The 25094-nt window shown below is 33.5% G+C and overlaps 2 protein-coding genes and 1 pseudogene across 3 annotated transcripts; all 3 read left to right on the top strand.

Annotated features, from left to right (window-relative positions):
• LOC140057018 (sushi domain-containing protein 2-like) lies at positions 1-11061 on the top strand. Its single transcript, XM_072102552.1, has 20 exons — positions 1-70; positions 671-795; positions 1017-1118; positions 1420-1644; positions 2330-2467; positions 2834-2996; positions 3290-3553; positions 3963-4260; positions 4554-4844; positions 5764-6029; positions 6243-6395; positions 6546-6701; positions 6995-7140; positions 7417-7540; positions 7837-7976; positions 8097-8217; positions 8403-8591; positions 8901-9083; positions 9532-9682; positions 10316-11061. Exons 1-20 carry the CDS (start codon positions 1-3, stop codon positions 10383-10385), a joined length of 3375 nt encoding a protein of 1124 aa, XP_071958653.1. The 3' UTR covers positions 10386-11061.
• Positions 11062-14701: 3640 nt separating this feature from the next.
• On the top strand, positions 14702-16765 carry LOC140056312 (neuronal calcium sensor 1 pseudogene; annotated as a pseudogene).
• Positions 16766-17084: 319 nt separating this feature from the next.
• Positions 17085-24739, top strand: LOC140056653 (UDP-N-acetylglucosamine--dolichyl-phosphate N-acetylglucosaminephosphotransferase-like). Of its 2 annotated transcripts, none has more exons than XM_072102100.1 (9): positions 17085-17370; positions 17547-17667; positions 20697-20910; positions 21264-21410; positions 21639-21723; positions 21890-22078; positions 22224-22294; positions 22711-22883; positions 23711-24739. In XM_072102100.1, the coding sequence occupies exons 1-9, from the start codon at positions 17162-17164 to the stop codon at positions 23780-23782; spliced, it is 1281 nt and encodes a 426-aa protein (XP_071958201.1). In that variant the 5' UTR covers positions 17085-17161; the 3' UTR covers positions 23783-24739. The 2 variants fall into 2 exon arrangements, with proteins under 2 accessions (XP_071958201.1, XP_071958202.1); XM_072102101.1 differs by having other exon boundaries at positions 22711-22917; positions 23711-23766.
• Positions 24740-25094: the final 355 nt, after the last annotated feature.

The raw sequence follows: 25094 nt of genomic DNA, 5'->3' as shown, positions 1-25094 counted from the left end.
ATGGAGTTAAACCGACTGCTTTTACGGGCAACTTCTTTATTTGTATTAATCTCTATCGCTTCTTCTTTTGGTGAGTTATATGTGTTTTTTTAGGATCTATACAATTGAAGATAGTGTTCTTTTAAAACAGGCTTTTACAAAATGGTATCACGGGTGTGGTCATGACTAACATTTTAGTCCTTACTAAGTCATCTGTTAGCCGTATTCACAATCACACTTAACTGCATATTTCCCGTATTTCACTTAACTCAATAACTATTTAGGTATTTCCCTTAAATGTATTCATTTAGATAGAAGATTTCTTTTTTTATTTTAAGGGTAGTGTTTCCCTTAGCCTAAGTGTGAATGGTGAATACGGCCATTGATTCTTCGCATTGTCATCAATAATAAACATAAGTTTATATAATATATTCGATAATATAACATTTAACACTTGCTTTATATTTCTTAAATTTAGGCCTTAGTTGACGAGTCCTTTGATATTGAATTTTGATAATAATAATAATACAATAATAATTTCCTCCAATTATAAATAAATGCATATATAAATGAATAAAAATACAGGAGGAGGGCAGGCAAACAGAGGAACAAGTTGCTATAACCTTAAAGGTTTTGACTGCCCTTAGAAAAGACAATATACATTATAATGTGATCCTTTTATTTATTTCAGATCTGTATCCTTACGGGTTGGATAATAGAGACAATTTTCTGCAACAAACCAACGATGATTATTCTAAACCACTAGAACACAAATATGGACTTCCATTCAACAACAAGAAATACTGGAAATCTTACGTAAGCAATACAATAATTAATATTTAAACGACGAATAAATAAAAAGAATGAGTGTCATGTATTCGTCGTGTCAACGTTGAGTTTAGAGTTATGCGCTGCGCTGGGTTACGTTTATTTGCTGCAGGAATCACGTCGACGTAATTCGGATCACTGACAGTTTATAAATGATTGGCAGGGAATTTGGTGAAATTCAACGCCAGAAATCTTATTTTTTCTTGAAGGTAAATGAAAATGGAGTACTTTCGTTTGTGGACCCAGTGAACGTGTACGATGATATTCAACCACCCATGCCCGTTGGTCCAGTTCTGGATCAATTCGGAGCGGTAAGTACATACTTAAGATTCAGACGATTGTGATGGTGAATTGTTAATACAACTGTATAGTGCTTGGTTGATTTCCCATCCATCAAAAGCCTCGCTACAGACGCGTAACGCAAGGACGTACGCGCAACGCAAGCAAGTTGACCAATGACTGAGCGACGAATAATCCACCGCTTCTGATTGGTCAATACTTACGTTGCCCTTTTTTCCCTTGCGATCCGTCTTGCGAACCAAGCTTAAACCAATGCTTGTATAGTCTCGTTTTTTTTTTTTGTTTTTTTTTTTATTATTTTATGTTTATTAGCCCGTAAGTCAGCGTATTATGATTGCACCGTTTTGGGCAAATGTGGACATATCAAATCGAGGCTACGTCTACTACAGAATGGAGACTGACGAAGACCAACTTCAGCGATTTAATGAAGAAATTCACGATTTCTTTGTGGATTACATGGATTTTGAAGCAAAGTTTTTAATTATTGCAACATGGCTTGATGTTGGGTTTTATGGTGAAAGTGGAAACAATAACCCGGTAATTTATTGTTTATTTTGTTTAATATAAATACCAATTTTTGTTTTATATAAACAACATTTTTAACCACGATTATTCATTCTCGTAAGTAAATATCTGTTTCGTGATCTGATATCATAACATACACAGATCTCATAAATAAAAATAAAGCATGTACACAAATATATGCAGAGTTGGCCAATGACGCATTTGTTTGTTCTGAAGTGGTTCATATGTATTTTAATTATAACGAGCCGCCATGCATTCGTTTTCGAATATTTAAACACAAGTCCAAAGGTTACAGTTACTCTTTATTTCTCTCAACCAACACTTTAAGGGAAACAAAAGACCGTAGGAGGCCCTACTGAAAGTATAGGCTTGAGTAGTATGCCTAATGTAATGGCTTCGTTAAAAAAAAATTTTAATATGCCATTTTTGTGCATATTAACAGTTTACTTTGTCAAACACAAATTGGATCTGAAAAAAGGGTACATGAGACAACTGTAATTTAAAGAAAAAAGTAAACCGGAAGCTGCTGCACATTGTATGTTTGCTAACCGTTTAAATTATGTGTCTTCATGTTTTCGGGGGCATTATTATAAACTACATGGACGGTATTTGGTCGTCACTATAAAATTGTGTATATTAAATGGATCTCATCATTTTTTGTACCACTCTTTTAAAAACATATATTTTTAAATTTCAGCGTAACACGTTTCAATTGATTGTTGGTACAGATGAATTTGAGACTTTTTCTATGTTTAATTATAAACGAATCGATTGGGTTGCTGGAGTTGAGAGTGAAGGAAGCCCGGATACCGGTAGAGGCGGTACCGCAGCTCAAGTACGTTACTTAGCCTTCATGATTTGATTTGATATCATTTGATTTTAGTATTTAATACTATATATATACTGTAACAGAGGGGGCATTCAGAAGGCTTATTTACCTCCGTCTAATATAAGTAAACTGCTGAAATACCTCATTGGGGTACATAAGGGGCGGGGCGTAATAAAACAGCGCCATGCACGGACATAAAACTTTCGATCGGTATGACGTCAGTATAGACTAAAGACCACATGTCATTCATGGTGCAGAATCTCCCAGAAAAGAAACCCATTTATTCTAAATCCGAGTGAATCGGTTACTATGGTGGTCAGGTGGGTGAGATAGTATCACTAGGATTATGTGAGAGAATACATTTTCTTCTAGGCTGGGTTTAATTATGGAGATGGAGATCGTTCAACGCCGTTACCATACTCCAGAACGAGTAACATCCTCCGATGGGTAACTGAGAGCAATGTAGACGAGCCTGGCCTGTGGCTGTACCATATTAGTGAGACTGAAATTGAAGATGGAGGATGTAAACCTTCAGGTAATGTATGCTGCAGGGCTTCAGACCTCTAAATACAAATAAGAAATATAAGTCCTATGAAACTATAGAGGGCGATATACTAATACATCAAACCATAGAGGGTGCTATAAAGGGGGAAAATGTGGTACCAACTCAATATTTCACTTATTTTACTTCACTTAAATATCAAAAGGGATAAGCAAAAACAGTCCGTTTACTTGGTTACTGAAGTTATTTTTTAAATTTAGACTTGGACTGAGCTTGTAATTGTTGTCTTCAATTCATATGTGAGTTTATGAATTTTTTTAATTTAGGAACTGTGAGAACGTTTCCAACGTACACCTCGATGATGGGACATGACGACCTATTTGTGACCGGTCCTTGCTTTGATAGTGAAGATGATATCTGGGTTCGTTTTGGCACAGAAAACAACCCAATAGAGTTCTCCAATTGCACTTACCTCACTCAGAACAAAGCCTGGTGTATAGTGCCCTCATTCTTTCAGACAGGTCGCATTGATATCGCTGTGTCAATCAATGACAGGGCCAGTTTTGCTTATGTTGGCAAGTTTGATATAGGTATGTGTACCAGGCCTTGCTTGTCTTTTGAAAATTAAAGGTGTGCTACAAATTGCACTCCTCAATACATTCAGGGGTGCTGTAGTGTAGGTGTGCTGATTGTATTTTTGTGTGTAGAAGTTTACCAAATTTAAGCATGTTGTAAATTGCACTCCTCAAGGGCAGTTAGGTGAGCGATCGCACTCGCTCGCCTTAAAAGACAAGGACTGGTGTACTTTCTAGTAGACCAGTCTAGGCTAAATCATGGAGTTATTTCATGGCTAAATGTGCAATAGTAAATGCTAAGTCCGCTTTATATGTGATTGTAAATTATAAGAAATGTATTCTAGTAGTGATACTGTGTTGTACATAACCCTTTATAACATTATAACTCACACACTTGGACCTATTGTCACTTTGTTGCTTAAAGTTGAGATTGGTGCTGTACCTTACGGAGTGTGGCGAGTAAATCCTGACAGTGAATCGTGGCAGGTTGCACATCGTGAGGTCACCATTGAATGGGATCCTTTAAGAATTAATTATACAGAGATAAGAGTTGATCTTATGGCTTACTCTGAGGTGGATGGTATTCCAAAATGGGAATGGGCGGAAGAAATCACCTACGATGCTCCAAATACCGGACACTTTACGTGGACTCCCAGACCGACTTGGGAAATCCTAGAACACAATGCAGTTGGCGCGCTTCGTGTCACTAGAAGGTGGAAAAAGTAAGCAGAAACATTCTTTACTTTGCATTTTCTTATTGTGCAATAAATTTCTTTGTATTTAAATTACTTGAATAATACTTATTATTAATTAAGTTCAAGTTATCTTTATTGTGTTTCACAAACAGGTATAAAAACAAAATTGGTTGCTGGTTATAAAACAGAATATCAATTAAAACCTTAAAGAAGTTCAAGGGACACCTACGATATGTTGTATTAAATACTCATTACATGCTAATGTTCACTCTTACTATTTCTTTCCCATTTACCTGCACTTAAACTTGTTTTCATTTCAGAGATGACTTTGCCCTTTGGAGTGACATTCATCCACTAGGCTACATGCTGTACGATTGGTATCAAAACGACCAAGAACTGTGGGCAACCATGCGTTGCGAGGAATGGTACGAACAAGAGGTCAACGAGGATGAGTACGTCCTAGAGCTTGAACCCTGCCCATGTAACCTCAGTCAAGCATTAGCTGACAGAGGGCGCTTTAGACCTACGCCAGAGTGTAACTTGGAGAGCGATGAATTTTATTGTTACCAGAGATCGACCATTGTACATTGTGTAGAGAATATTGTTCCAAGGTAATTACATATTACATCTACTGAATTGAATTACAAATAGAAAGCAATATACATTTATGGGGATGCAAGAATTTAGATTTCTCACTCACTTTCTCAAGTTTATCAGTGGTGTAATGCAGGCGGCAAATGCCCCTGGTTTAACACTCCTAAGAAGCCCTCCAATGCTGGGTAGTTGCATTGGGTTGTTCATGCTCTGGGCCCCTGGTTTAACACTCCTAAGAAGCCCTCCAATGCTGGGTAGTTGCATTGGGTTGTTCATCTGGGGTCCTGGTTTAACACTCCTAAGAAGCCCTCCAATGCTGGGTAGTTGCATTGGGTTGTTCATCTGGGGTCCCTGGTTTAACACTCCTAAGAAGCCCTCCAATGCTGGGTAGTTGCATTGGGTTGTTCATCTGGGGTCCCTGGTTTAACACTCCTAAGAAGCCCTCCAATGCTGGGTAGTTGCATTGGGTTGTTCATCTGGGGTCCTGGTTTAACACTCCTAAGAAGCCCTCCAATGCTGGGTAGTTGCATTGGGTTGTTCATCTGGGGTCCCTGGTTTAACACTCCTAAGAAGCCCTCCAATGCTGGGTAGTTGCATTGGGTTGTTCATCTGGGGTCCCTGGTTTAACACTCCTAAGAAGCCCTCCAATGCTGGTTAGTTGCATTGGGTTGTTCATCTGGGGTCCTGGTTTAACACTCCTAAGAAGCCCTCCAATGCTGGGTAGTTGCATTGGGTTGTTCATCTGGGGTCCCTGGTTTAACACTCCTAAGAAGCCCTCCAATGCTGGGTAGTTGCATTGGGTTGTTCATCTGGAGTCCCTGGGTTTAGCCAGTGAGTACTCAGCTGTTAAGCTACTGAGGTATATATTATAAAATAATTTATGTAGGCTTTATTCCATTATCAGTTTAATTGATGAGTGTTATTGTATTCTGCTAGCCCACGTGGATCTGACAGTGTTTGCTGTTATGATGAATTTGAAAACTTGGTTTACTCTGGAGACAGTGAGGAGGCAAGTTTCTCTAGAAAGTACACAAAGGAAGGAATACCACCGTACAATGCTCAGTACCAGGTTCCACTGTTGTCTCATTGGCTGTATGATGGACTGCCTTACTTCTTCTGTTGTGTTTGGGGCAATCGATGCGAGTATTATCAGCGTTTACGAGAGACTCCTGATTGCAAGGAGTATGAACCTCCAAGAACAGGTTTGTAATTTCACTACACAAACTATAATTTCTATCAAATAATTATTAAATGTAAGTTGTCAAAATAAATGAAACTGAATTAGTACAGACTGCAGACTGGTAATACTGTATCTATATAACTATTACATAATTACAACAAATACAACGACAGTGATTAAATAAATACATAAATAATAACAGTTAGAAAATTGTAATATACTCCATATTTTGTAGCTGCTATCTTTGGTGACCCACATGTGATGACCTTTGACGGTGTTGCTTATACATTTAATGGAAAAGGAGAATATACCCTGATGAAGACAACGTCGGGTGTTGGAACGTCATTCACCATTCAAGGACGTACAGAACAGGTTGCAAATACTGATGGTATTGAATCATTCATTCACTATGCCAAGATTTGAATAAGTATCTTTAATAAATGAATAGATTTTGTTTCTTTGAGTACCACGCTCTAGTGTCATTTAGGTGAGTTAGTCAAAGCTAAGTTGACCACACTCTGGTATTATTTATTTACAGGTGACTTAGTTCAAGCCACAGTGCTAACAGCAGTTGCAATGAAGGAAGAAGATACAGATACAATTCACATCCAACGTAGTGAACGTACCATATTGGAGGTCCTTGTTAACGGCGAAGTTCTTGACTTAAAGCGACAAACTATCTTGCACTTTAATGGCAAGTTATTTTATGTCATCAATTTACTTTTAGATAATTTTTGTTAATAAATTCGTAGAATTTTTACTGCTTGACGTTTTGTAATTGTGAACCATTATTAACTTTTGTATCTATATATATTACTATATATTACTATGGGTAAGAGTGTTCCTCCATTTTAAAGGAGAGTAACCAATAATTATAGCACAGAAAAATGAAAATAAAAGTACCAGTGTAGATTTGTATGATCATGAATTGACTTTAAAGAGAAAAACAATAAATAAATACTGTACTTCAATGTTTTTACTGAATAGGTGTATATTTGAATATGCCGTATGAATACGAGAATGGAAACATCACACGAGTCAGCGTGACCTTTGAAGACTCCCTCATCGGGGTTGTTATTAATGGAACGGCTGACATGCTTATCTGCCATGTCTTTATACCGGAAGATTACAAAGTAAGTTAAATTTATTTTTAAGTTCTTAATATACATTATATGCTATTTACAATTAATGAAGCCACATGCCTTCTACAGCTCTGTCTACACAGTCAATCTAGTTGGACAAAAAGTGTTTTGTGCCAAAATAGTGTACTGATATGACATCATTGTGTCCATATGGGCACATCACATTGTTTAAAAGTGTAGACAGTGCTTAAATTAATCTTTTTACTTATGATAATAAATCATGAGAAAGGGAATGAAAACACATAACTCGTCCTTTTTTTGTTTCAGAATCGTGTAGAAGGACTCATGGGGTCTTGGAATGATAACCCAGATGATGATTTAAAAGATAACGGGGGCACTTTGATCAGTCCTGATGCATCTCCACAAGTTATTTATGATTTTGGCAAAAGCTGTAAGTTGTAAATTACTGGTTAAGATGGAGGATAAAATGAATGTTTGACATCCAGTAGCTGTGATGGTGATTACAAAATGATGTACTAACTGATGAAAATAGTATAAAACATTAGGAATTCTCAATTTCAAATGTGATTTACCCTTCGTAAATTATAGTTTAAATATATGCAGAATGTACAGTAACTGTAGTATAAAAGGTGAATGTAGAAAGTTAAATATTCATAATATAATGTCTCAGTGGATCACTTCTATGTAAATGCTAATTGATTAACTTTTGAATTTTCTATATTTCAGGGGAAGTAAGAGATGCCTCAGAAAGGTTATTCCATTACGATGCAGGAACAAACCATGATTATTACCAGGATAACTCGTTCATTCCGTCATTTATTGCTCCTAATAATTTACCAAGTCTTGTCAGAGAGGAGATGGAACAAGTATGATACTTTTTTTTTAAATAGAATAAGTTTGTCTTTTTTTTACGGAACATAAATAAGTATTGTGGATTATACTGTAGACTCTATTGCAGACTCTCTTATAAAATCCTTTCTCTAAAGGTGTGCGATGGCAATGAATATTGTGAGTATGATGTTCGTATGACAGAAAACGTCTGGCTTGGGAAGGCTACTAAGGAAGCCTACGATCATTATTGGCAAAACCGAAATGCTTCAGTGGATCGTAAGTTGACCATATTGAATTATGGTAATGTTTATTCAAAAACGTAATTTTGTATTTAAGATAAAATTATAAACCCTGATATGAACTTAGGTGATGGCATAATATTGTAATAGAAGTAGCACAACCCATAAAGACAAAAAAAAAGATTGTTCCAAAAACCTAAATTATTAATATTTTTATTTCAGTTATTGTATGCGACTACATTCCAACACCAATTAATGGAACCAAGACGTTCTTCCGTGAACGCAATTATCTCATTGGATCCCAGATTGAATTTGAATGTGATGATGATTTTGTGTTGGTTGGAACTCAATATCGTGTTTGTGATGATAATGGGGATTGGACTGGTGATGATCTCAACAATGACTGCATTCGTAAGTTGGCTTTGTTGTTTTCGATCATTTTGGTACCAAATCTTACCTCAGTGGTTCCACTACGCCATTTCGTTACCAAATCTTACCTCATTTGTTCCACTATGCCATTTTGGTACCAAATCTTACCTCATTGGTTCCACTATGCCATTTTGGTACCAAATCTTACCTCATTGGTTCCACTATGCCATTTTGGTACCAAATCGCATCTCATTGGTACATATGATGCTTTAAAATTGACACAAATTGGATTTTTGTTTTTTGTTTTTTTTTCATTTTGATTAATTTATATTTGTGTTTGATTTATTTTAGCAAGTCCAATTTGCGGTGGTCTAGATCCAGTTGAACATGGAAGTATTGACATAAATGGTGAAAATGATGATTTAGAAGCTAGCATCAACTGTGATGAGGGCTACGAATTGTACGGTTCTTCCAAACGAAAGTGTGATCTTGAGAATGAAGAATGGACTGGAAAACTGTACACTGGCTGCTATGGTTAGAATGTCTACATATCATTATCAAGTTATAATAGTAATATAAAGTTGATAGTGGATGTAAGAGCATTGTACTTGAATCTAGAGATTATGGGTTCAAGCTGAAGTTAAAATAGTAAATAGTACTTAATAAGACACAAGAAACACAGGAATTTACATGAGTACAGTCAAACACACAAAAAAACCTCAGATAATATAAATACTGTAATAAAAAATTATAAAAAAGAACAGAATAAAATTCAGCATAAAAAGTTACCTTTTACAATCTTCAATAAATAAAGGAATACCCAAACAAACGAATCACCCATAGCAAACAAACGAATCACCCATAGCAAACAAACGAATCACCCATTGTGGTAATAGTATTGTACTCGCAATCCAGAGGTTGTGGGTTCGAGCTCCGGTTCGCTCACTGCTTGATATTGCAAATAATGTGTTGTTATTTTCAGACCGCATGGCACCAGAGAAGCTTGCTGGTGCAATAGCTGGTAGTATCATGGCTGCAATCTTAATCATTGTTGTTGTAATCATCTTGGTTGTCTGTCGTCTACGAGATGATGATGATAAAGAACGTGATGATCACTATAATGATTATGCAATGTAAGTGGAATAATATAAGAAAAAAAGTTGATTTTTTCACTAAGATGTACATTAGTGAAGGGTGGGACCAACAGGTGATAAATACCTCTAAAACGATCCAGTTCCAATTGCACAGGACTGTGTGTGTGTGTGTGTGTGTGTGTGTACTAGTACACTGGGGTAACCCCCTACTCGTGTGTGTGTGTGTACTAGTACACTGGGGTAACCCCCTACTCGTGTGTGTGTGTGTGTGTGTGTACTAGTACACTGGGGTAACCCCCTACTCGTGTGTGTGTGGACTAGTACACTGGGGTAACCCCCTACTCGTGTGTGTGTGGACTAGTACACTGGGGTAACCCCCTACTCGTGTGTGTGTGGACTAGTACACTGGGGTAACCCCCTACTCGTCTCAAAAGATGTACTGGCAACAACAATGTATAATACCATCTTGATTTAATTATAATCAAAAGTTCTTCTTCATGCATTTTTATTAAGATTAATTGTCATTGGTTGGTTTATTTCACCTGGCATCTCTATGTTTTTATGCAGAAGCCAGCAGATTAGTTTGTGTTTTTTACATTTCATTCAACAATCTCTAACAATGTAACTTGTTTATGTAGGTATTTAATTTATTATTAATATTTTTAATTTCAGGAAAGGAAAGAGTGGTCCACAAGATGTTGAGTTTGAAATGTCTCCCACTGGGAAAGAGACTGAAGCTTAAAAACAAACACATGGCAAGTTGTTGCATCAGAAAAAATGGATTGCTGATATTCACCAGTGAGGAGGCAACTAAATGTGTGTCCACACTATTAACAGTTTGTTGTAATCACAGCTGATGTCCCCACTGTTAAATTATTTTATACACCCAGACATGCTTGCATTTCAAACATGTATTGGCTAGCTTGGTCCCATTTGTAACTTTTGTAAGAGTTTTGTTGTAACACTGTAAACTGAATTCTTAGATCAAATTGTTTATGTTGATTTGTAGTAGTAGGTAGGCCAGTAGTAGTAGGTAGGCCAGTAGTACCTGTCGGGTAAACATTTAGATCACTTTAAATTTTTATAGAATTATTTTTTGTTTTATACTTGTGGCAAGGTTTGGAGAAAAAATTAATAGCCTACTGTATCATGAAAATCCAACGTTTTTATATTATATAATGAACAAATAGCCTTGTGGTACCAGATGCCTCAAATTGTAGAGGTCCATGATGGCAATAGCCTCAATGCACCAGATGAAATTGAAATGCAAGGTTTACACTATGAATTCATAAAATCCCATTTTGAACGTTTTTTTAGTGTAATCTTTATTTGATTTTGTAGTTATAATGACTTTAATTTCTAAATAAAACAAGGTTTATTCTATTGAAGTATCATTGTTGTTTATTTGCTGGTTTTGAGAATGTGTATGTGAAATAAAAAATGTTGTTTATTTAAAATTGTTTGTGACACCAAATAATTCACATTATTCATATATCATAACATTAATGATAAATTATAATAGTGTAATAAATAGTGTTAAATTCAGTTTTGTTACAATGTAATAATAACCCAAAAAATAAACAAAATGAAAACTCAAAAAAGAGAGGAAATTGTGGTTTTGGAACGTGAAGAGGGAGCGTTTTGACAATAAGCTGGGTTGTGTTTGGGATTCAACAGAATGATACGTTCCCCATTCACCACACATCATGAGTCGAACCGGCCGAGTCAAAGCATAAGTGCACTTTCCGGGGACTAAGCTCTTTTTTGTAAAGACCCAATTTTCTCTCCTATCTTTTAACACTAGCAGGTCTGAAAATGATACTAAAAAGTGCTTCAGAATTGGGAACATGGCTTGGATTGCCTCCAAAATTTAATGGAGTGGTCCTTGCCCACTATCTATCTGTATTTTCATTTTGGTAAAGATCTTACAAGTAATCATGCTAACAATAGTCAGACACTAGCGATTGACTACATCGAGCTCCTTGGCAAAAGCTGATAAAAGAAACTAATTGCACGTAGCCTATACATTGATATCTGAAACGAAATTATAAGTCTACATGACCAATCCACCATTTGGGTGGAGCTAATATTGTTATAAACAAACAGTGTCTCCGTTCTTAAATGAGGTTGGTTAATGGATGGGGACTGATGAGATCAAATATAGAACATTGTAAAGACATGCCGATGTGTCTTATATAATTTGTTTCGTATTTCAAATCATGTAAAATACTATTTTTCGGGCAGCTCTATTTTTCAAAATTGTCTTTGCTCAGCCCCAAGCATGGTGGGGGTACTGAAGACTCGTATATATATATTTTTCAAAATGTAAGTTTCATTTCCGGGGACCTTGCATTTCTATTACAGTTTGGTATGCCGTGCGTGCATGTTGTTATGCAAATGAGTTTGTGTTGTGCAGGTGTAATAGGGAAGATGTTATTGTTAGTCATATACACTGTTAAATTTTGTTTTTGTTAATCTTTTACATTAGAAGATTATTATTCTACCGTACTAATATGTTGTTACGTATAAAGGTTTATGGTAGTTGGCGTGTATTGGCCGCAACGTCCCAGAATAAATATGTTTTAACTAACAGTTTGTCTCCGTTCTTAAATGGGGTTGGTTAATGGGGACTATAAGATCAAATATATAACATTGTAAAGATGCCGATGTGTCTCATATAATTTGTTTCATATTTCAAATCATGTAAAGTGCAATTTTTCGGGCGGAAACCATATCTGCTCTATTTTTCAAAAATTTTCTTTGCTCAGCCCCAAGCATGGTGGCGGTACTGAAGACTCGTATATTATATATATTTTTCAAATTATAAGTGTAATTTCAGGGGACCTTGCAGCTCTATTTTAAACAGTTTGGTATGCCGTGCATGCGTTGTTATGCAAATGAATTTGTGTTGTGCAGGTGTAATAATAATAATAATAATAATAAGATTTTTATAGCGCACATACCACTCCAGAGTGCTCAAGGCGCATTTAAAAATAAAAAAGAAAATAAATCATACAAATTCCTGAAAAATTAATGTAATGGGGAAGATGTTATTGTTAGTCATTCGCGGTCAACATGCCGCAATGTTACATTTTGATTTTGTTAATCTTTATTAGAGATTAAAGAAATGAAGTTGAAAGGCCCACCCAAGAGTACAAACAAATGAAAGAGCACATGGGCTTCTTTTCGAGGTCTTATGGTATTCTATTTAATGGAAAATGAATGCCAATATACGACTTTAATTGTTTCTGATTTTTAAAAAGGTTCACTTGTTTAGGCCTGAAATTTAAAACATTCTAAATATCTCTCTTTTAAAATAAAAGAAAAACTATATTTATTATTTTCCATTTAAAACAAAATATCCGTAAACGTTCGAACCCACTCTGTGAGAGCCGAGAGTACTCAAAACCGAACATTACCCGTTACGCCACCGTACATGACTGAACAGCTGATAATAGTCTATTTATACGTGTATTACGTAATTCATAGTTACGTCATATATTTCATATTAACCTTGTTAGAAACAAAATGACCAGTTAGCTCAGGCGACTGAGCGCCGTATTAATACACGGATGTCGTGGGTTCGATTCCCACGCTGGTCGGTGGAATAGAGTTATAAATCTATATGTTTAGTTCCCTTAATTTTGCATATTCATGACGTAATATTGAGAAAACTAATCTAGTTTTAACGTTGCTATGAACCAGAGGACCGGATAGCTCAGACGGTAGAGCGTCGTGGAACACGATTAACGTGGGTTCAAACCCATGCCGGTCGGTGGAAAAGAGTTAAAGCTATGCGAGCTTCTGTGTTTGGGGTTCACAGACTTAAACGTCCCCCTTTCCACCACGTCATCATGAGGCAATAACATCAAAGCATCTGATGTCGAGACCCAAGGCTGTGAGAGGGCCTTACCGTGCTAGAGGCAAGGGAGCACACCATCATTTTTTTTTCTTCTGTCAAGCTTCCCGACTTCCCTTCGATCTCGTAAATTTTATGTTTGGCGCCCTCAATTTTAATAACTTTTTATTCGTTATACGTGTTTTCGAAGAGAATTTATATCGCACCGTAGTTTGGTATGCGGTGTGTTGTTATTATGCAAATGAGTTTGTGCATGTGCAGTGTGGAAGAGGGAATTGAGGGAATTGTTAGTCATTCTCGGTCAACACGCTATACTGTTAAATTTTGTTGTTGTTAATCTTTTACATTAGAAGATTATTATTCTACCGTACCGCATTATACTGTATTTTGAAATATATACAAGATATTTATCTCGTAAATTTTATGTTTAGCGCTGTCAATTTTAAGAACACACTAAATTATGTCAGAAAATTAGGAACAAGAACTTGTAAAGTCTAGATGCCGATGCCAAGCCTGGCTAGTGTTTCTCTCTATGTTTTTAAATACATATGCATTATTGTAATAAATAATCTCGAATATTTTTTTTTGGCCTCCTTCCGTTTTTGTGGAATATAAAACATATTATTCATATCCCTAATTTAATCTTACATATATATATATATATCTTATAAATATATTTTGGGATACTCAGATAATTTAATTGATGAAGAGTGTGAACATATTTTAGATAGTTTTTGTAAAAGATACCTAAAACAAGCATGGCAATTTCGAAATGATTCACTGAATTCCATGACTCAATAACTATGTTATCTACATTGCTACATTAAGTAAATTGAAAAAAAAGTGGGAGGGGGGAGGAGTTGGGGGTTTTTCGTAATAAGCTGTGTTTATCAGCTGATTTTATTTTATTTTATACACTTTTACTATATCTTGTTTTGTATTCATTGTGTAAAGTAATGATCTACTGTATGTATCGATGTAAATTGGGGGGGGGGGGTAGGATAGGGGTTGATAGTTGCTTTTGCCTTTTTTTACTTTTCTGTTAATTGTTATATTTTATATTGTGAAGGATGCACCTTTGTGCTAAGTGTGCCACACCGATCTAAAGGTGTAATTCCAAATAAATAAATAAAAAAACATAATGTTGTGCTGCCACCTAGCGCTGGCACAGCAACTCTCCTCTGACTTTTCCTAATCAACCAAACACTCGACAAAAAATACACAATCCTTCCTAGCCTCTACGTTGTCTGGAGAATTCACGGGGAAAACGGTCATCTGCAACCAGCGATAGATAGATACTATTGCCATAATCTTAAGTTATTTTCGATTTGACAATTTTAATATATAACAGTTATGGTGAGAGTTTATGGGGAACACATCCGACAATAAATTCTTCTTGTTTAAAAGAACAGAACAGTACATTGAGGTGGTAGACAGACCAGCAGTAAAATAGCCTAGGCCTAGTAGTATTATTAATATATTATTAGTAATAGTAATAATACTAGGCCTAATAGTAGTAGGCTAGTAGGCCTAAAAATAAAATCTATTTCATTTTCTGTAAGACAATGGGGAAGTCTCCTAGTAAACTGACTGCAACTGATATTAAAGAAATCCAAGATAGTACATATTTTAACAAAAAAGAAATTCAACAATGGCACAAGGATTTTATGAAGGATTGCCCTAGTGGTGCTTTGAAAAGAGAGGAATTCCAAACGATATACCACCAATTTTTCCCAAATGGAGATCCTAGTAAATTTGCAAGTTTTGTGTTTAATGTATTTGATACAGACAATGATGGATATATCTCATTTAAAGAATTTATTTCTGCATTATCTGTAACGTCGAGAGGTTCATTAGATGAGAAATTGGACTGGGCTTTTAAACTCTATGATCTAGATAAAGATGGGTACATAAACAAAAAGGAAATGCTTGATATCGTAGATGCAATATACGAAATGGTGGGAAACATGATTGATCTACCGACGGATGAGAATACAGCAGAAAAAAGAGTGAACAAAATATTTGGTCAAATGGATAGATCTGGTCGAGGGAAATTGAACAAAGAGGAATTTCGTGAGGGTTCTAAATGTGACCCATGGATTGTGCAGGCATTATCCTTAGAAATTCCTCGGTCAAATGAGGACAAATGAATTTTAACAAAGCATTTTAAAGTTTTTTAAGTAAAAATCCCCATCATATAAAACAATGATATTTTATTTTTTAGCAGAAAAAACTTCAATTTTAACTTCCTTGTAATTTTTACTTGACAGTTTGTATATTAGAGAATTCTTTTCAATATTAATTACTGAAATGGGAGATGAAAAACAAATCCCAAATATGGTAGTTGATATGACATCATTTCCATATTTGGGCGCATCACATTTTTTTGTCACATAAAGTTTGATAGTTTAGACAGCTCTTTAGCTTTTGAACCATGCACATAATGCCATCAATTCTAAGAAGGGCCAATTTAAGATCTACACCAATTTAGTTGATAAACATTTTAAATAGTTTCACAAAATCTTACCAAATTTACTCTATGTTTTTTGTTTAAATTTTAAGAGAGTTACTATTGATACGGTCCTGTTTTATCTGTGTCTCATGGGCCTATATTATTGTCATTTAATGCAATATTTATTTTGATCAATAATTTTCCTAATATTTTCTGTCTATATTTGTTTTTATCTGCTGACAGTTTCCATGCAATGCACTGTTACACAAAGAATGTAGTATAATGTGTATCAATACACTGTTACACAAAGAATGTAGTATAATGTGTATCAATACACTGTTACACAAAGGTTTTATGGAATGGTGTAGAATTTAGTATAATGTGTATGCATAAATGTAAGGTACAGTAATGTATGTTACCTTTAAATAATTCTGAATTGTATTTTGAAATTAAAATATTAGATATATATTTACATTTGTGTATAGTCCATCAACTAGTTTGTCTTATTGATTATTGATTATTGTATATTATTTGTAACTGGTAGGTTACTTGCTTTTGATTGATAAAATATGTAAAATATAACAACTTTAATTGTTTTATATAAATCTCTAGTTTAGGCCAATAAATGTCATTTTATAGTGTCATTTTCATGTTGTGAATCGACCAGACTTTGATATTTTTTTGTAATTCTTTTTCCATCTTTTAATTTTATTTTGTTTGATATTATTATTATATGTTACTTTGTCAACTTATGTGTTTACATATAAATGCTATATTTTTAACTTTGTAATTGATGACTTGTATCACTGTTTTGCGTTGTGATGAAATAAAATAAAAATTAAAAAGATCTTTTGTATGTTTTGTATTTTGGCATTTAGAGTTATACCGAATAAGATAATTTAATTAGATTATGTAGAGTAGTATTCATCAATTTAGGATCAATATGTAAAATAAAGAATATAGTACTGTGTTTTTTAAAAGGAAGTCTGTCCTAATTTTTTTTTCAATTTTTCTTTGCGCAATATCAAATTGTTAATATCTTGATTTTCATTGGTCAATTTTGTTTTAAAGGTTATTTATGTTATCTTTGTTAATCAGTGAAGCGTGTCATTAACCGGTCTGATGTAATGTGTGAAGTGCAAAGAGGCCTGAGCTAGGCCGTTTATTTTACTCCATATTTAACATTTATATTGCACAAAACTTCAATATGACGTTGAATAATAACTCATCAACCATTAATGAAAGCGTTATTGGTCTTGATGGACCTTTAGTCATCAATATTATACTGTCAATTATCGGGTTTTTCGTAACAGTTCGAATCATCCCTCTCTTCGGTGGTTTGTTCATCCAGGCAGGTTTGTCGGGGAAGGACCTGAATAAGCCGCTTCCTGCAAAGGGAAAAGAGGCTAAACAAGTGTAAGTAAGGCCTAGAAATGATTTGATGTTTAAAACGTGATATTGATGGCCAATGTTGGCGATCATTAAACATTGTATTGCATAAACTAGGCCTAGTTTTAGACTAGAGAAGAGAGTAAATATGATTAGTAATTTGAATTCCGTTACATGTGTAGTTGTTCCATTTGTATTCACAGGCCCGAAGCTTTAGGTGTGATTTGCGGAGCAATGTTTCTCATTATAATGTTTATATTCATCCCGTTTCCATTTGGTAAAAAATGGTTTGAAAATGATGCAAATAAATTTCCACATAATGAGGTAGGTTGAACATGATAATGATTCCTTTCTTATCAACATTATGATTTTTTTTCTTTCAATAAATATACCATCTTTTTCATTTGTTCGATTATCACTAAATTTTAGAAGTACTGGACTATACTTGGTAAAATATACTCCTATCATCAAGCCAATCTTTTTTCTCAACCAGGCCAACTAGAATTACGCGTAATTCTGCAACTTTAATCGACAATATTTTTTGTAATAATCTATACGATAACATTTCTTCCGGAATTCTATATTCGGACATCTCGGATCACTTTCCTGTTTTCTTGTTAGTACATAAATCAGAACCTCTCCAACACCTGAAACCTAAATCAAAATATATATACATAAAAAAAGTCAATGATATTTCAATTTCTGCCTTAAGTAATGATTTGTCAAATGTTGACTGGACTAGTATTTATAACTCCAATGAACCCAATGAGGCATACGCTTTATTCAACGGCATATTTAGTACATTATATAATAACAACATTAAAACCACTCGTTCCAGACGAAATATTCGGAAAGAAAAAAAACCTTGGATAACTAAATGCTTAATTAAATCTATCGACAAAAAACACAAATTATATAAAACATTTCTTATATCTAAAAAGCAAAAGGACAAAGATAAATATGTTAAATATCGAAATGTACTTACCAAAATCCTTCGTACTGCCCAAAAGAATTACTTCAGTGACAAATTTGAATTCCATAAAAATAACATCCAAAAAACCTGGCAAACAATAAATGGAGTCCTTGGCAAGAAATCTCGTAAACCGTTTCCTTCTCACTTTATTAACAATGACATTGAATTAAATAATCCTCAACAAATTGCAACTGAATTCAATAATTATTTTACTAGTATAGGGCCAAATTTAGTTAACAAAATACATGTGTCGGATAATGATAATTATACTTCTACCCTACCTCGTCCATGTGTGCACTCTCTCTTTCTTAGTCCAGTAACCGAACATGAAGTTGTCAGTATAATACTTTCCCTCAAAGATAATAAATCTCCTGGGTTTGATGGGTTTTCCAATAAAATTATTAAACGTGTTTCTAATTTTATATGCAAACCCTTAACTCACATTTTTAATACTTCTTTTCAAACCGGTATTTTTCCTGATTCTTTTAAAATAGCTAAAGTCATCCCTATCTACAAGAAAGAAGATCCTCATCATTTCAATAACTACAGACCAATCTCCCTACTTCCTTGTTTCTCAAAATTAATTGAAAAAATAATGCATAATCGAATTTCTTCCTTTTTAACTAAACATAACATTTTATTTAAAGGCCAATATGGTTTCAGGAAAAAGTATTCAACAGATCTTGCTTTATTAGATATTTTTGACAAAATTACAATTGCCCTGAGTAAAAATGAGTTTTCTGTTGGCATTTTCCTTGATTTATCTAAGGCCTTCGATGCTATTAACCACGATATTTTAATTCATAAACTTTCAAATTACGGTATCAGAGGCCTTCCTTTAAAACTAATTAAAAGCTACCTTTCCAATCGTGTTCAGTTTACTTCCTTAAATAATTTTAACTCTTCCTATTCCCGTTTAACCTGTGGTGTTCCCCAAGGATCGATTCTTGGACCACTCTTATTCCTGATGTTTGTTAACGATATACCAAACAGCTCTAAATTACTAAATTTTATCTTATTTGCTGACGACACAAATATTTTTTTCTCTCATCCTAAATTAAATACCTTGTTTAAAATTGTCAATGATGAGTTACTTAAAGTTTCAAATTGGCTCAAACACAATAAATTAACTCTTAATACATTCAAAACGAACTATATAATATTTTCTAAGCGTAAAATTTCAAATTCTTTAAATGAACAAATATACATTGATAATAAAATGATCAAACGAGTTAATGAAACACAATTTTTAGGAGTAACCATAGATGCCTCTCTGACTTGGAAACTACATATAAATAAAATCAGTAATCTAGTTTCTAGAAATGTTGGAATATTGAACAAATTAAAACATATCTTCCCTCAAAAAACCTTATTAACCCTTTATAATACTTTAGTTTTGCCTTACCTTTCTTATGCCAATTTATGTTGGGCAATTACTCTAGATAAATTTAATACGTTATGCCCCTGGACAAGTAGTCTAGAGAAAACTCAAATTGACCGCCTTTTTAAACTACAAAAACGTGCACTTCGGATTTGCGCGGGAGAATCATTTAGAGCCCATACAAAATTACTTTTTAAAAGATTTAACGTTTTAAACATTTATGATTTAAATAAATTACAAGTTGCCTCATTTATGTACCGTTTATCTAACAATTTACTGCCTTCACATTTTAATGCTTTATTTACAAGAATTGACGAACGCCATTCCTATAAAACCCGATCCTCTGTTAACAATTATATCCTTGATAATTTAAATGTTAAGGCTCGACGATTTTCTATGTATTATTTTGGTCCCAAACTTTGGACTTCACTCTCAAATGAACTTAAACAGAAATCTTCCTTTTCTAGTTTTAAATCTAATTTCAAACACAAAATGGTGTCAGAATATGCTACATAATTTTTCGCCGATCTTTTATCCTTATTTATTTGGTGGTGATACATGGCATTAAATCCTTCACCCTGGTATTCAATAATCTCCGCTACATGGTATCGTTATACTTGTTATTATACCATATTTAATTATATTTCATATTGTACTCTAATTGTTATCATTATCCCTTTTATCATATATTATATAATTGCCTGGTTTATCTTAACTTCTATAATTTAAAATTTTTTTATTTTCTTTATTTTATGTACTTTCACTATTATATATTCATATTTTAGTCTACTCTGTAGCAATGTTAGTATACTTAGGCATACGGGAGTCACGACTTAAAGTTCAGTGAACTTACTGTGACTTCCATCCACCCACATTTAATATATGTTATGTAAATGTAAATGATATATATATATATATAAGTGAGTGGAAAAAATAAATAAACGAAACGAAACGAATAGTTTGTCTTTTTATTTGTTAAATTCACAATCTATCTTGCAGTTTGTAGAGTTCATTGTGGCATTGTTGTCAATATGCTGTATGATTTTTCTTGGATTTGCGGACGACGTTTTAAACTTAAAATGGCGCCACAAACTTTGGCTACCAACGATGGCGACGTTACCTCTTCTCATGGTTTACATGGTCAACTTTGGGTCAACAACGGTAGTGCTGCCAAAACCTTTTACACAGTATATTGGCACCAGTGTTGATTTACGTGAGAAGAATATTCAGTTATTATTTTGTTGTATTCATATTTAATGGTGGAAACATGGAAGGGAAGTACAATGCTATATTTAGGGGGGAAATTGCAAAATCAGCTCTGTGGTCATGTTACAAGAGTTGTCAAAACAATATAGATTATCTGATAAAAATCCTAGAAAGTAGGAAGATTTTCGCCATTTTTCCCTGACTGTCCTGCACAAGTTCTAAATTTACAGTGAACTTTGCTCACACACATTTTTCTAGAGTGTATTGCAGTATCTGTTCGCTTACTAACATCTGTATTATTTTGTTTGTTTAATAAGGTCCCTAAACAATAGTAAATAATAAAATACATTTTCAATACAGGTTTCATGTATTATGTGTACATGGGTATGCTTGGTGTGTTTTGTACAAATGCAATCAATATTTTAGCTGGAATAAATGGTATAGAAGCAGGCCAATCATTGGTGATTGGATTATCAATTGTAGTTTTCAACTGCTATGAACTATATGGTAAATATTACTTTATTTTCTACCTTATTCAATAAATCTTGATGTGCCTATTGGAGACATTAAAGTGCCATCACAAAATCTTATTAAAAATTAAAATTAATTATTTTAAATATGGACTTATTTATTATATGTATGACACCCTCTTTGCCAAGCTTAATCAGTGTTATTATTAAGCAGTGGTTAAAGTTGCTGTATTTTTCATTGATATTTTTAAAATGTTGTTTTTAGGTTCTTGGCCATCAGCTCATCGTTTTTCTTTGTACTTTATGTTGCCTTACTGTGCAGTGTGTGCAGGCTTGCTATACCACAACTGGTGAGTTATATTCTTTGGTTTGTCAGGCCAGGTTTTTTTATTTCAACCATCTTTTAAAAGAGGATAATCCTTTCAGTTTATCCCAGTGGTTTAACTGATATTCAAGAGTGTTGCTAACATTTGTTTTACTGATTCACTTAAAATTCTTATACTTATGTCTTTCCAGGTACCCATCACGTGTGTTTGTTGGAGACACTTTCTGTTATTTCTCTGGAATGACATTTGCTGTTGTTGCAATATTGGGACATTTTAGCAAAACAGTTTTGTTGTTTTTTATACCACAAATTGTTAATTTTCTCTACTCAGTACCTCAGCTGTTTCATTTTGTTCCTTGTCCCCGTCACAGGTTACCAAGGTATGGCAACTTCAATCTACTTTTTCTTTAATTCAATAACAGCTTACTGCTCAGAATATAAGTTATTACAGTAGTACTGTATTTAACTCATTTTGTTACTAATGAATGCCATAATTAATTTACAATTAAACATGTTGTTTTTCAGTTTTAATGAAAAAACAAACAAACTAGAAATGAGCTGTACACGATTTCGACTGGACAATCTGAACATTATTGGTAAGGTTTTGAATTTATAAGATAAATTTATTTTGTTTCTGTCAAAAAATACATTTATACGATATTTGAATTTACGTTTCTGTATTACATAATTTAACATAACATCATTTTTGAAGAATGTTTGCAAGAATAAACAATTCTAAATGAGAAAATGAATATAATGAGAATATACCAAGACAATTTAGATGACAAATATCCGATTTAAATAAGTAAATTAATGCATGCATTTTCTTTTTTTAGTTTATTTATACATTTTATGCATATGAAAAAAATCAAAGTGAAAAAAAAGGATAATTGATGTTTGGCAATTTATATAAATGGGTCATGTATTTGAATGACTACACCAAATCTTAAGTAGGCAAGTCAATTTACTCACGATAGAATGGTAGACATCTCACATAATTCTTTCCTTGCAGGTCGATTAATAGTGAGGCTATTGAGATTATTACATCTTATACATGTTGTAGACAATGTGGGTGAAGATAAGAAAGAGATCCAAGTCAATAATTTCACTATTATTAATTTTGTTCTAAAGTTGGTTGGACCCACTCATGAACAAACTCTTACTGTCTATTTACTTCTAATTCAAGTAAGTACTCATACTTAGATCATACTTAATTCAAGTAAGTACTCATACTTAGATCATACTTAATTCAAGTAAGTACTCATACTTAGATCATACTTAATTCAAGTAAGTACTCATACTTAGATCATACTTAATTCAAGTAAGTACTCATACTTAGATCATACTTAAATTCAAGTAAGTACTCATACTTAGATCATACTTAAATTCAACTTAAAGGCCAATTTACACAGACCAGCGGTAACGGAAATAAAACTATAGAATCTGTTTTATCCCTTATGACCATTTACACACAACACAGAGTGTATATAATCTGTTTTATCCCTTATGACCATTTACACACAACACAGAGTGTATATAATCTGTTTTATCCCTTATGACCATTTACACACAACACAAAGTGGTCGGGTAGTTTCTGCTTACGATAGATATATATTCTATGTGGTTCAAGCTACACAATTCTTCCTTGACCGTTACCACTCGTCTGGGTAAAGTGGCCTTTTTAATGAGTTTTTAAAATGAACAATTCTTTCATCTAGGTAGGCGCTGCACTGCTGGCTACCATGAGTCTATAGAGGGCATAACCCAAATGTCCTCAGTTTCCTATTAGATAAATATTATATTTATGTATTTCAATCAAGACAACATGACACTAATAGCCATCAAGACAACATGACACTAATAGCCATCGTTTTAAAGCAGCATTTGCAATTAAAAGTTATAGTTTGTTAATTGTGTTTGTTCAGTTTCTAGCAGCACTTTTATAGTTTTGATTGTAATGTTAGTGTCCTAATGTTTGTGGTTTCATTAAGTACATTTTATTTTGATTACAGGTTCTATGCAGTGTCGGTGCCTTCATCATCCGCTATCAACTGGCAAGACTTTTTTATGATGTTGTTGACTAGTTTTAACATATTTTCACAAGGATTTCTGAATTGTCTGCAGAGGATATTATATAATTTTTCTTTACTTATACTTTGTACTACTGTACTTTAAAGAGAACAAATCATGATTACTGTACATTATAACTTTTTAAATGTTTTCCTCAGAATGCTAACATGAGTACTTCTTTAATACTCTGTACTACTATCTATTAATTTGAAATCAATGTTCACTCTAAAATAAACTATGCATAATTTCAAATCACAAATCGTTATATCAGTTTGGTAGTTGAACTTAAATGATAGCTTATATTAGGAGTTACAATCCACCACTTTGGATATATAAGGATTTTTTGATCAGAAGTTCCTCATTTTATGTAAATGCAACTCAAATTACCATACATTGATGCAAATATACATTGTCATGGGTGGATTTTGGGGGTGTAAGTATGGACCTATAGCTGGTGAAAGAATTGGAAAAAAATATTATATGAAATTTATTCTGAAGAGTATACACTTAATTATTCTGAAGAGTATAGACTTAATTATTTGAGAACATGTAATATATAAGTTTAGATAAGATTTGACCAAATTATTTCATTCCAATTTTAATGAATGGTTTTAGAAAAGAATTAGCAACATCAAATGTATGCATTTTATTTATGTATTGATTATTAGATTTTACAGATACTGCAACAGTATCATTTTCTGACGTCTGGAGTGAAAAATCGAGAATTATTAAACTGTTGATAAAACAGTTCAACAACTTACAGTACATTTTCATCATACAGTACAGCTGAGAACTAATTTAAACCATGATGATATAATTAATAATAATAATGGTGTAGGTTGTAGTGGATATTGTTGATAAGAACACAATATGTTGTGATTTGATTATAAATCTTTCTAATCATGTGCCACTATAACACAATAAAGAATACAATTTTGAAGGTTTTCTCCTAATAAAAGAAACATATTTGATTTTAAATGTAAGTCTTCATTTGTTTTTTTCATTGAGTTTTAAACCAGCAAAAACAAAAGTAGTTCTTTGAAATTATATGATATATGATTTAATTATTAAATTATGTTTTTATTGAGAACAGTAAACTTACCATGAACTATTAGATTGGTCACTGGTGGGGTTAAAATAATCATTTTTTAATAATAATTATAATGATTGTTATGTTAAATATTGAAATTAGCCAGATGTGCCGTGTTGAACTAAAGTCTGTATAAACATAATAAGATATGCCTAATCTGCCATCGCTTGATAACCCATACAAATATTTTTTAGGCAGGAATTCCCTATTCTAAAGTTATGCCTAACTCCCATTTG

This window comes from Antedon mediterranea, chromosome 8, assembly GCF_964355755.1.
Source record: "Antedon mediterranea chromosome 8, ecAntMedi1.1, whole genome shotgun sequence".
Classification (NCBI taxonomy): Eukaryota; Metazoa; Echinodermata; class Crinoidea; order Comatulida; family Antedonidae; genus Antedon; species Antedon mediterranea.
Note: the sequence above shows the minus strand (reverse complement) of the source record. Positions and strands in the feature narration are given on the sequence as shown.